Raw genomic sequence first — 13,859 nt, 5'->3', positions numbered from 1 at the left:
ACTAAAACTAGGGGTATTCAAATTTCTTAAGTATAAGGTTTTAGAGCAGACATCTTTTTCTGGCCTGAAAGTCAATGTGCAGCCCATCTTCACCCAACTAATTCGAAAGAGTAAAGCAAAAGAAAACATACTCTTCGATATTTTCTAAGTTAATAACATGCGGTTTCACATTTCTATAATACATTGATTAAGGCCCTGTAAGAAGTATCAAAAATAAACTGAAACTGCAGTCTCTTCCCTGGAGGAGTTTCTTGGGTATAGTTACTTTTAATAAGGAATATACTGATGGCTGACCTTCTGGTAAAATGTTACATGTTCCCAATTAGGACCCCTGTATTCGTTCAGGATTTAACCTCAAAATACCTTTAGGAACCTGATGAGTGAATGCCTCTATAATTCTCTGTTAATTGGAATACTTAACTAAAAAGACTCTTCCTTTTTATTAACTATAAGGTTTCAAGAGTTCTTAGATGTAGTTTTAAAATACACATTGTTTTGGTAAATGTGTAGGTATTTATCATTGATTTGTTTATAATACAGGGACCTCCTGGAACACAAGGAGTACAACAGACTCTTGGTGGATATTATAACAGGGTATGGCTTCTGTTTTCACATATTATATACAGAGATTTTTGTGTGATTATATTTTTGAAAAAAAAACTTTAATTCTTAACTGCTCAGACTTTGAAACATGATCACATATTCTTAGCATCTTTCCATACTGAAAATGTTTCAAAAAAAGTATTTGCCCACTATCTTTTTTCAAAACCAAGATATTATCTATATAAAAAAAATTTACTTCAAAGTTTGCAAAACTTCATGCAAAAATTTAATGCAAAAATCATGTTTCACCATTGATAATATCATATATCTAATTTCTCTGAGGACAGAAAGAGATTGTTTGCTACTTTGAAGCTCCAGATAGCACAATAGGTAATAGATTTCATATCAAAACCAGTAGATACTACACTAAAATTTCAAGCAAACATTTACATACCATAGGTCAAAACTGGGGGTCCCCTACCTTTCAAGGAGAAGCCACTTTTAACTTCCCCAAAGTTTTTAGATTACAATTAGAATGGATGGAATCCTGACGTGGAAGTATCTGAGTGGCAAAAGGCAAGACAATTTTGCTTCCTATCTCCAAAGAAGCACAACAAAGGGAAAAGAATGTGGGTTGACAATGAACTAAGACTCAAAGACCTAAATGAGGCTGTTGATTGACTCATCATTCAATAATAAATATTTGGGGTCTAATCACTTATATGAGTCATTCTCTCCACTGACTAGGGTCTGTTATATACAAAGTAGCTTATCATTGATATGGTGCTGGTGAATAATTATGCCACAACAGTAAAAACAAATTTAGAGACACTCCTTTATGTCTTTCCTCTGTGTTCTTGCTTTCTGTTCCTACAAATTCTTGACTATTGCTATTCCTCTCTTTTTGGAAATCCCAAAGAGACACTGTGTGCCAGCAGAGACCTTGAAGATAGCAGGTGCTCAGAAAAGTGTTCGTTAAATGACAAGCTAATTAATTTTTAAAACCCCAATTCTTTTTTCATCAGGTTAAGTTCAGCATAAAGACTTAGATTATTTGTGGTTATATTTCAAGAGTGTAGAAAGTTTGTTATTTTAGTAATTCAATCTTAAATTCTCTCATTTACTTAGATTTTCCAGGGAGAATTATATGAGGAAGAATGGGGTATAATTAAACATTTTCTGAATAGATCTATTCTAGCTTTTTCAGAACATTGGGGCTTGGCACAAGTGAACAAAAGTAAATGAAGCATGTCTAAAATTAATCAATAAAGATACAATGCTTTTCCGTAATGACAACTACTACAAAATAAGATTTATCACAAAAGCCTTCAAAGTAATAAGAATGAGTTGGCTCTGATGTCACAGTGTCAGCTAGAAAAACTTAAAGAACACTATATTACTTTCACCCTTGGTATAAAATTTACCAAGTTGCTACTCAGCTACTTAAATATTTGCTATTCCTTGCAAAACTTTTAAAGCTCATATCTTTACAAGTCTCCCAACACTACTTGTATATATAGTTTATCTTGCCGATGAGTCAGTTTTCCCTTAAATGAAGATATATGGAGCATTTATATTTTAGTCTAAAGTTGGGAATGTAAATTTTTAAACTTTAAGATTATATTTCAAAAAACGGGAGGGCGGGGGGAGGGAGGGGGTCTGACCAGAGCAGGCAAGTAGAGAGTCTTGCTAGTAGCAAACCAATACTTTGAACTTTGCTAATCGTCTCACCTAAAAGAACTCCAGCTGCCCTTATAGCCATTCCAGGATAGAGGCTCACGGGTATTTAGTCCACATGTGCTTAAAATGTGGCTTTAGAGCTGGAGCATAACTGGATAAAAAAGAGACTATGGCTTTTCTTCCCCAAATGATGCATTAGAAGCACTTAGCATCAGAGGGCTTTAGACTCATCTGGGAATTAGTGGAAGATAGCTTCCCAAATACACTTCACTCCATTTCCTTCTGCAAGTAATGAGAGCTGTTACAGTGAGGTCCCACCAGGATGGATAGACAGGCAGGGCCCGCCTTCCCAGTACCTACACTGCCCCAATGTTTCTGGATGGTAAACTCCTCCTTCTCACTCTCAGCTTTATAAATAAAAGGGGGGGGGGCGGAGGGGGCATGCAAATGTGCCATATGACCGAGATACATATTTTCATTTGGCAGTGTCCCCCACCTTCACCCCCATCTGTTTTCGGATACTGAGATTGGTTCATTTTGTAATTCATCGCATGCCTGATGGTCTGGCTGTAGCAAATGAGCACAAAAGAAAGAGTGGGGAGAGTGAAACTTTCCTGAAGATTAAATAATGCATCCTGGATTGAGATATAAAAAGTGACATTCCAAGGTTAAAATAATCTTCCTTTTTAAATTGGCATTGATTTATGTAATGTCTGCACTAGAGTCCTGGCTTCAGCTCCTAAGCTTGAAGCAGCTCCAGGAGTCAAGCAGCCTGCCGAAGCAGCTACCCATGGGAGGATGAGCAGCAGACTGCTCTTGCACATCCCCTCGAGGCTCTTCTAAACTAAAAGAGCTCATGGTTCATCCCTTCATCCCAGAAATCCTCAAAGGCAAAGGAATTGCTCCTCAGTCCCTGTACAAGAGTTGATTTTTCCCTTATGTCATCAGAAGGAGAAGCTCAGGCCTAAAAAACTCTCACCCTTTGCACCACAAATCAAAAAGCAAATATGGAAGGAAAAAAAGAAGCGAGGAACAGAGAGAGAGACTAAGGTCAGGAAGATTACCTAAGTGTGTTTATGTGTATTTTTGCATGCCCACTTGAGGATGCAAAGAACAAAAGGTAGAAGATTTCCCTTTCCATCACAAAAATAATTTGCAAAACAGCTGCTCCCATTCTGCAAGGTTGTTTGCAAAGAAGCAGCAATGCTGAGCATATTCTTCCCCTTAAGGAAAATCTGCTCACTAACCAGCAAGCCGCTCTTCATTGTCTCCAGCTCTGGGAGTTTTAATAAAAATTCGATAGGCTCTGTCAACTGCAAACGCCATCAGATCCAGAGCCCCTTACAGCATTCTAGATGGAGAAAAAAAGTGTTATCTGTGGAGGCTGTGTACTGGAGGGTTTTACATTTGATATTGTTTTTAAAGATCCACATTGAAAATGCATAGTTGTATTATCTTACATCAGTATATTCAGTGAAATTTGCAGAGAATCAGTCTTAGCTGTTGGAGATTGATGCTGTGCCCTCCAGCAACCAATTCTAGTGTTCACTTCTCTAAATTGCTGACAAAAAAAAAAGAAAAAATCAATTTGCTAGCAAAATAATCTATTTTTCCTTTCAAGTATCAAATTACAACTTCATTTTAATATCCACAAACTAGAAAGGACAGAAAATCCTTCCCCAAAATCAAATAGTCAATGTCTTCCTAAGCCATGAGTTAAACCCAATGATGGCACAGAAAGTGAAAGCTTCCTTGGGAACGCTGGAGGCAACCTTCTAGACCAGGAAGATTTAGAAATAAAATTTAAATACTTCCTGTCTCTCCCTATACCCCGGGATCCACTAGTTTCAGGAAACATTATAGATTTAGGCACAGACATATGGCTTTTTGGATCTTAGTTTTATTACAGAGAACCTGGAAACCCACCTGGGTCCTTTCCCACCCCTGTGTGGTCTACCACACTTGGAGCTGGTGAAATGTTTTCTTGCAAGTAACTGAGAGGTTGGACTTAGAGCCAGCTTTAGGTCTTATTTTCAAGAGAGCATGCCGTCTTATGCCACATATTTTATTTTAACTTATCAGGGCTACTGTAATAAAGTATCACAAACTGAGTAGGTTAAACATCAGAAATTTATTGTCTCACAGTTCTGGAGGCTGGAAGTCCAAGATGAAGATGTCAACATGGTCATGCTCTCTCTGAAGGTGCTAGGGAGGGATGTGTTCCAGGCCTTCCTCCTGGCTTCTGGTATTTCCTTGGCTTGTAGCAGCATAACTCCCTTCTTCACATGGCATCCTCCCTGTGTGCACATCTCTGCGTTCAAAGATTGTTTTTTATTAAGGATACAGTCAAATTAAATTAGAAGGGTATACCCTACTCTAGTATGACCTCATCTTAACTAATTACATATGCAAAGAACTTATTTCTGAATAAGGTCATATTCTGAAGCACCGAAGGTTAAGACTTCAACATGTGAATCATGAAGAAAGGACACAATTTAGTCCATGACAGATAATCTGTTTTTGTTTTTGTTTTTGTTTTAATTTTATATTCCCTCATGTTCCCCAGAACCTAAACTGGGAGATTTTTACTGACCCCATGTCCTGGTAGGGGGTTTATGTCCTTGGTCTCTTTTATTATATTGAGCCACAAGAAACTGCTGAAATTTGACTCTTTAGAGCTTATGAAAATGGCCGTCTCCTATGGTTCAACCAGTACATATCCAAATATATTCTCTTCTTTCCAGAGAATACCCTCTTCATGGCAATTGGAATAGCTTGAGTCTTCCTACTTGTCTGACTATAAGCTCCAAAGTCCCATTCACCATTTCCTACAAGAGAACAAAGGGCATGTTCTGACATCCCAGAATTCTTGAAATGTGCAGGCCAATTAGTACCCCGCCACACACAACCCTCACCACTTCACCAGGGACTTTTAAATAAACACATTCAAAACTATATAGCTGTTTCGTTTATTCAAAAGGCTTGTAAGAACCCATTCAAATAACATGGCACCAGGGTACAAAATGACTTAGCAAAATTAGAATAGAATCTGAGGCAGAACTGCGGGTTCCAGAAACACAAGAATTACACCTTATTATTTCTGTAGAGCCAAGTAAATGTCTGTTGCAGTTAGCTTGGAGAAAGTGGAGAGAATAATCTCACATATTAATGAATAAATGCTACTGAAGTTCAAGTTCAAATCTGCTTTGAGTCTTGTTAGCCCAAGAGTGGAGAACACCTATAGAGGGCACTGAGGACCTTTGATTAGATGAATTTCTTGGCCTAGCTACTGAGTGTAGTAAACTTGTGGTGCTCTGCTAGGCAATAAATGGCCTTGTTGTTTTTCTGGGTGTGAAAGCCAACAGAAAAATCAAGATTTTAGAACAGACCATATGGATAGAACAGTATGACTTAGTGCTGCAGAGGCATTTCTCCATTTCAACCACAGCATCTCTGACAGCATCAGTTTCCTCATTTGTTGGGGAGGGGGATCTAAACCAAGGTGCTACACTGTGATTTGCACTCACCTGATGCACTTTGAGTGCTCTTCTGCTCTGCACACCAAGAATATGGGGCCACTCAATCAAAAGACCGTCTCTGGACAACTCGCATCTTAGATCAAAGCATGTCCCAGCTTCCCCCAAAAATGTCCTAGCATAACCACACCCAGAGAGAGACACCGATGGGTTGTACACTCAGATTGGGACCATGCTCAGATAGCTAGTATTTTCAGGAAATGCCTAAAATTAATATGTTTCTGTGCAGGTTGCATCCAAGCAACCTACCATTTTGTAAGTGCCAATTCTGTGTTTGTGTGTGTGTGTGTGTGTGTGTGTGTGTGTGTGTGTGTGTGGTGTGTCTTAGAGTCTCATACTTCATTTTTCTTGAGATCACTTGCAGCTCAGGATTTTGAGAATATAATTTTTATTTTCAATTTAGATATTTCAGATCAAAGTTAATAAGAAAAATGAGAGAATATCTGTCACAAGACCAATAACAGCAGTTCTAACTTGCATATTTTAATTGGAGTAACATTAGTAACATGAAAGGCATATTTAAAATGTTAAACTATAGCAACAGTGACCTTTGTGTATTTTTGTTGTTTAAACATTTCTGTACTTTTTTCTACCAACACGTGTGTTTTTAATTAAAAAAAAACAAACTTTAATGAGAAAAACACATAAATTAGAATCAACAAATATTTATTTAATCAACAAATATTTATGAGGTGCTTCCTATATGTTTGGTATTGCTCTAGGCATGGGGTGAGCATTCAATTCCAGGTCATCATAGAGCTTATATTCTACTGCAAGGGGAAGAAAATTTTTTAAACAAACAGAAAAATAAAAATGTTAGTATTAGGAAGGAAGAACACAATGTCCATTGAGAGGATAATGAGAGGGGAACCTGCCTGGGAGACCCACAGGAGGCTTCTTTGAATGGCATTTTATAATAGTTGAGACCTGAGGGATGAATACTTGCTAGCCAGACAAAGAGATGAGGATAGAGTGGTGATCAAAAGGATGAAATGGAAAGAATCTTGGCCTGTGTGAGATGAGAAAAGGCAATTACAGCTGGAACTTCTGAGGGAGAAGAGTGGCCAAGATGATGCTGGAGAGGAAAATGAGTTCAAGTCATGCAGGATTTTGATGGCTTTGTCAAGGTTTAGAAGGAAGGAAGTCAGAATGTCTTTTAAAGATACCGCTCTGACCTTATTTAGAGAATGTGTACTTGTGGGGAGCAAGAGTGGATCATAGAGGGCCAATTAGAGAGCTATTGCAATGATCCTGGCAAGACATGATGGTGGCCTTCCCAGAGTGAAGGCAGGTAGCATGAAGAGAAGAGATTTTGGAGACAGAGACATCGTAGACTGATCATACCAGAGGAGTAAGGAGGACGGCAAAGTTAAGAATGATACCCAGATCGAAGGAAGAGCTCTGTGAAAGCAAGAGGATGAATTCAGATTTTCTTTCTTTCCTTGATTTTTTCAATTGTAAAATAAAATTAGTGCTCATTTTAACAAGTCAAACTACACACTTACCCTAAGAAGAAGTTAAGTCTCATTCTCCCATTTCCGGACTAATGAATGTGAATAGCATGATATAATTCTCTCGTATATCTCTCTCATATATGTGTGCATTTATTAAATTCAGTTTTGAACTCATTGAATATGGATTTCTTCTAGAATTTGTAAGTAAATACATCAAGTAGAAAATTATATATATTGGTCAAAACTCAGAAGAGGATGTATGCTGGCTTTATAAATTTGTCTGTCTTTTTGTGGTAGCTGATCTTTGAGCCATGGGAGTAGGTAAGAGTGCCTGGGAGAAGATGTTGAGTTGCAAAAGAAGAGAGGCTACATAGAGTCCCGAGGAAGTCCTACCTTGACCAGTTAGATGAGGGAAGTGAGAGAAAGGTCGGGGAGATGGGAAGAAACCAGGAGGGTGAGGTGTCACATAAATCAAGAGAGTGGCAAGCTCAGCCAAGAGGTCAAATAACAGAATGTCCATTATACTGAACAACAAAGATATCATTAAGAACATTAGAAAGTCCTATCTGTGGAGTGGTTGGGGACCATGCGAGGTTGCTAGGCATTAATTTGGAGTAGTGACAATTTTCCTGTGGAGATTCTATTTCTTCAGAATTATCTCCTGGGAGGAAGTCACAGACAAGATAGGGTCTCTGAAGTTGGAGTTTTTCAGGAATATTTAACAGAAGGTGAGAGAGGCAAAAGTGACTAAAATAGTATCCATAAGAAACCATTACAGTACTATTATCTGACTATATTTTTAAAGGAGAGACTGACTATATTAAAAATAAATGAATATTTTGTATTTTTATTTGTTTTATGTTTATCTAGGGAAACCTTGGTGAGCATGGAGCTGGTGGCCCAAAAGGAGAGAAGGTAATCAGATTTTTTTTAATTTTATTTTTCAATTAGAACTGACATTCAATATTATTTTATATTAGTTTCAAGTGTACAGCATGGTGGTTACACATTTATATAATTTACAAAGTGATCCCCCACTCCACAATTAGTCTACTACCCACCTGGCACTATAGTTATTGCAGTATTATTGACTGTATTCCTTGTGCTGTACTTTACATCCCCGTCATATTTTCAAAGTGAATAAAAACATTCAGAGTTTTACACCAATTCACACATTCTTAAGTCAGGAGCAGTCCTGTTGCCACATGGGGGTTTCATCCGTGGCAAGTCCACGAAGCCCGCAGTGGGCACAGCCTCCACCGACCTCCTGACCAGGCAGCAGGACTGGAAGCTACTCCTCAGTGAAGACTACTGAATAGCAGCTGGCTACAAGGAAAAGGACACCTTGAGGGTAAATAGCTGTAACAAGGTAAATGAAATAAGGACACAAACCTCTGTTTATAATTTGATGTTTCACATGTCCGTGGCAAAAACCATCTGAAGACCCTTTCACAAAATGCATTAGGCTCAGGCTCACTATTTTTGTGTTTTCTTAAGTGCCCAAACATAAGCTGTTATACGAGCATTTTTTTTTTTTGGTGGGGTTTTATAATGTAGTCATGGCTTAGCCAATAATTATTTCAAAATAGTTTCAAAATTAAAATGCTGATGAATTTCCAGTGCATTCTTGTCATCATTCACAGGTTTAATTATATTAGCTGTGAGGATGACAGATTCACTTGCCCACTCAAAAAGATGTTTCCCTCCCATTTGGTTCTGAAATTGTGATGACCTTGGATTCAGTGTGAATGTGCCATTGTCAGGAAAAACAATGCACATTAAATCTACAGACAGAGATGAGTAGGTTTGAAAATACTCTGAGGGAATGTGGCCTGTGAGTGCTACCTTCATTCATTCACCCAGTAAAATTCTCTTGATTGAGGGCAGGGTATTTCAGCATGAATCCAAGAAAATATGACTTCTGTACCTAATAAATCGGTGCAACCAATCTAGTCAAAAGATCATATATCCTTCACCAGAAAATACTGCTAAAAGATCATCTCAACAGAAAGTGGGAACTTTTTTTAGACTGACCATTGAAAATGAAATTTTCTGCAAAGAAATAAATAAATAAAACCTTGACATTCTTAAAAAGACATCCAAAAATATTTATTATACAGCAATAATAAGTCATTTGTGTGTCTTGGGTTATACAGCTCGTACATTAGCATTATTTCCTGTAACCAAATAGTTTTTAGAATTCCTCCACCACCATAGCAAACACATTACATTTTAAGCAATTACTACTGGACACCTGCAAGCTAAGCGGGGCGGGAGGAAGCAAAAGAAAGCCACAGAGCTTGTCACATAGGACAGCTGAGCCAAGAAGAGAGTTGTGGCACTTTTAAAGTATTTAAATGATGATTCATTTCTTCAAACAAAACAGCTGGCTTCTGTTTTGCTATGTTCATTAGGAAACATATGTTACTTAGAAATTCTTAAGACCTCAATGATGAGAAATTTGATTCTGTAAAACAGGTGTATTTCAAACTCTAAGGACATTTTCTATTGCTCAAAATCTTTCCTAATTGCTTCAGAATCTTAAGTAGAATTAGAAAAGCCAGTGGCATATCTGTTCCCTCCTCCCACCCAAAGAAATAACCTAGAAGAGTCTGCGGGGACCTTGATGCAATACCTAATATAAATGTACATATGAAATGATTTGTGAGAATTCTAATTAACAGGAGAAAGACTCTACCAATAAATAATGTATAAAATAAACTAAAAAACATAAGCATAGCACTTGCTTGAAGAGTGACATCACTTCTATCTATGTACGTCCACTTAGTATCTGTTCTGAATCAATACAGTAGTTTTCTTAATCATAATGCTGTTCATGGGTCACTATAGTGAGAATTTAAAGCTCTTTTCGCTGCTCTCACAGATTTGCTTGCACCTGTGGTAGACCCTGTGGTTCTGAACCCCGGAATCACCTGGAGACTTTTTAGAAAAAAGCAGTGCTTAGGCTCCATCCCCAGAGACACTGATTTGGGGCAGAGCCCATACCTCTGGTTGATCTGGGTTGGGGTTCATATTGCTATCACTTAAAAGTGCTTCAAGTGATTCCAATAAGCAGCCAAGATTGAGAACATTGAGTTGTGCCATTATTAATGGCATAAGTTCCTTATGCCATTAATAGCTTTGTCTCCTTGGAAAAATCACTTTATCTGAATATCAGTTTCCTCATTTGTAAAATGGGCATGCTTGCATCTACACAAAGTTGATAGCAGGATTAAAATCAAGTGAGATGAAATTAACTTATCCAAAAGCACAATATCTGACACATATTAAGGCCCAACTAAAGATTTGTTTCTTTCTGTACATCTGCTCAAGCTTTTTTCTCATGAGGTCTCATTTATCTTTTTGATATTAATATTTATTATCATCCTTAACACCTGGTCTTGCTCGTCTTTGCATCTTCCGCTATAATTTTGATGGAGAAGGGACTCAATTTATGTTGTAAAATAAAAGATTTAATCAGGAGTGCAATTTCAACACATAAATGAGTTATCATTGTATTATACATCACTTCTCAGTGTGCTGACTGGTGAAACAAAAATACAAAACCAATGTACCATTTGGAACCCAACATTACAATGACATCAGAACAAACACAAACAGTAGTAGAATCTACACACAAATCACTCCTGATTTAGCAGCCACATCCTATAGCAAGATCACTAAGATACTAAGGAACACTAGTGGCTATTAATAATAAATGGCAATCAAGATGATGGCATTCACATGACCAATCTGCCAGTATTGAAACGATGATCTCTGCTCTGTAGCTTGCCTGAGACTGACAGAATGTGATGCAGGAATAATGTCTTTGCAAATTAGTTGGGGAGAACTGCTTCTTTATTAAGACAATGGAATAAAGTGCAGAATATTTAGGACTCCTGAGAAATTAGCAGGGGTCTTTTGGGGCCTACTGTCATACAGAAGAGATAAAGCCACAAAAGCACCAAGCTTTTAAAATAGCATTGAAAGTGTCATATTAAAGAACAGCCTTTCCTGAAGCTAAGTAAATTCATCACTTCTCTTTCAACTCATATTCACAATGGGAAATCACTGAACTAAATAAACCATATTTTAAGTATGAAAAACTCCATATGTGTCTAAGAATCAAGTATGAAATCCTTTTGTCTGCAGAATTTTACATGAGGGAATTGGTCCCTAAACCACACCCAACCACACCCTCAAGTACCATTCAAAGAGATGGATCGAAGCCTCTGCTGGGTCCACTATCTGATTTCCAATGGAGATCTATTTACATCAATGCAATGAATATGAGCCGTAAATATAATTATTCTTCTTCCATATATATCCTTCCTCTTTTCCCTTTGGTATTGGGCAGATGTGATTTTTATAGTACTTTCTAGACACCTTCCCTGAATTCTACTTTTATTTTATACAAATCTGTCTAACTACTAGGCATATTTTTCCTTCACACCTTTTCACTGGGGATTTTAGCACCTACCAGATAGGTAATAAAAAGGTCACGCTGTGTACCCAAATGCTCGTACAAGGCCAAGTGTTTATTTCCTTTTTTAAAACCAATAGCAATTGGTCCCTTTATGTGTCCATCAATTTTTCCCTCTCTTTATTTTGGATACAATTTATGATCTATAGAAAAAAAATTGCCTTCTCCTACAGTGTAGTAAGTATAAGATTGATGGTATACTCGATGCTTAGATACTGGAAGGAAAAATATTAATAAAATCAAGATTAAATTTACAAAGTATATTTCACAAATCTGGAAGACTCCATGATAAAAACATGATCCTGTTTATCTATTACATATAACAAGCTCCTTCTTCCTTTAATCTAAAATAACAGGATGCTAATTTGTATAGAAATGTAGAAATAAGCCAACATTTTTAGGACTATAGTAAATTTGTACTTGGAGCACTTTGGGTAGACTGTTCTAGGCTTCAAAATAAACAGATAAACACATCTATACAAGGTGCAGGTATAGAGATGTTCATTGCAGCCTTGTTTATAATAGAGAAAAACTAGAGATAATCCAAATGTCCATCAATGGGTCTTGGATGAACCTTGGTACATTAACATTATATAATGCTATTCAGTGCTTACAACGAATGAACTAGATCTATATAAATCAATAGAAATGGATATTAAAACAATGTCGATTAAAAAAAAAAGCTCAAAATGTTACATACAAGATAAAACTGTTTATGGAATTTGTTTAAAATATTCAAAATAATATATCGTTTATGATTTCACATATGCAATAAAAGTAAAAAACTACGGACTAAAAATATGAGTGCCAAATTCAGGAGAGTGGCTTCCTCTGGGACAGGAATAGAGAGAGAGAAATATAGGAGATTTCTTTTTGATTATAATTTTTTTTTCTTTAATTTTGGGTGCCTGAGACATGGAGGTTTGACATATTCAGCTTTATGTTTTCTGTATTCCTTTTACACAAAATAAAAAATAGACAAGACAGGTGACAAAGGTATATACCCAGAAACCTCATTTTGCAAAAATGCTCTTGAGGTTAGGGACAAAAAAAATCAATATTACATAATTTCTAGTAGCTATTTTTATATGATATACAATTATGCGATATCCAAGGATTTTGGTAAACATTAAAAAGAAGCACAATGCTGGGACTCCTCTAATGTCTGATTAATGATATATTTCCTTTCCACAAGTATTATTTGTAAAATGATATTTTTCAAAGTATTCTTTACATGTCACATATAGATCTCTCTTCAAGATCTAAGACATCTTAAACATTTCCAAACTGCTGCTGTCAGCGCATCAACAAGAATGCCTTCTTTGTCCACAGCCAATCATTTAAGTGGCAATGTAAATGCTGGAAACAGCTGAGAAACTCATTTTTCTTCATGTCTCTCCACTCCCCTCCTTCCACTTCCCCCCACCTAAAAAAAGAAGTGTCTGAAATAAAATGAGTCTGGATTATTGTGTTAGTTAAACAATCTGATGTCTTTAAGATCACAAAAAATTCTTCTTTTGGTACAAAATTATAATTTTTTTCTCCTTTAGATGTTCTTTCCTTGAAAAATAATTAACTTAGTTTTAAATACAATGAATATTATGGATTTCTGAAAGACCTAAAGGTGTTGTGAAGTGCTGACAAACACATTACTATGCAAATAACCTAATTCCATTCAGAACTTGTCATTGTCTCCTGGAAGATAATAGATAAATTCTGTGGTGAGAAGGAGCACAAACAATTACTCTGACTCCCATAGTCACAACAGTACTCATCTGACCTGATGCAAAATCTCTCTTCTGCTTTTTTTTGAAAGGGTGAAAGTGGACAACCAGGATTTCCAGGGTCCCTTGGCCCTAAAGGTCAAAAAGGAGAATCTGTAAGTATTTTAGCTTTCAGGGAAGAGAAAGAATATCCAAAAAAACGACTAAAAATATTTTTACAAAACAACCTCAGTTCTATACACCTTGGTTGCCCCTGCAAACAACAATAGATGGATATTTGAGCAAGTGCTCTATTCGAGGCACTTAATACTTTATGTGTATAAACTCATTTAATCCATTAATAATGATAACAAAAAAAAAAATATGAGCTATCACTCCTATTCTTCAGATGAGGAAATTGAGGCCCAGGGAGGTAAGTAACTTACCTAAGTTCAAACAG

At 36.7% G+C, this 13,859-nt stretch overlaps 1 protein-coding gene across 1 annotated transcript in view; it reads left to right on the top strand.

Annotated features, from left to right (window-relative positions):
- The window catches only part of COL19A1 (collagen type XIX alpha 1 chain), a 279,851-nt gene that overhangs the window by 206,903 nt on the left and 59,089 nt on the right, over nt 1-13,859 (top strand). Inside the window, exons 16-18 of the mRNA XM_006926816.1 lie at nt 541-594; nt 8,084-8,128; nt 13,513-13,575. Coding sequence (XP_006926878.1) covers nt 541-594; nt 8,084-8,128; nt 13,513-13,575 — 162 coding nt within the window. The remainder of the gene's footprint in view (nt 1-540; nt 595-8,083; nt 8,129-13,512; nt 13,576-13,859) is intronic.

The sequence above is a fragment of the Pteropus alecto genome, unplaced genomic scaffold, assembly GCF_000325575.1.
Source record: "Pteropus alecto unplaced genomic scaffold, ASM32557v1 scaffold7, whole genome shotgun sequence".
NCBI lineage: Eukaryota > Metazoa > Chordata > Mammalia > Chiroptera > Pteropodidae > Pteropus > Pteropus alecto.
The sequence above is the reverse complement of the archived record's forward strand: the minus strand, read 5'-3'. Positions and strand labels throughout refer to the sequence as shown.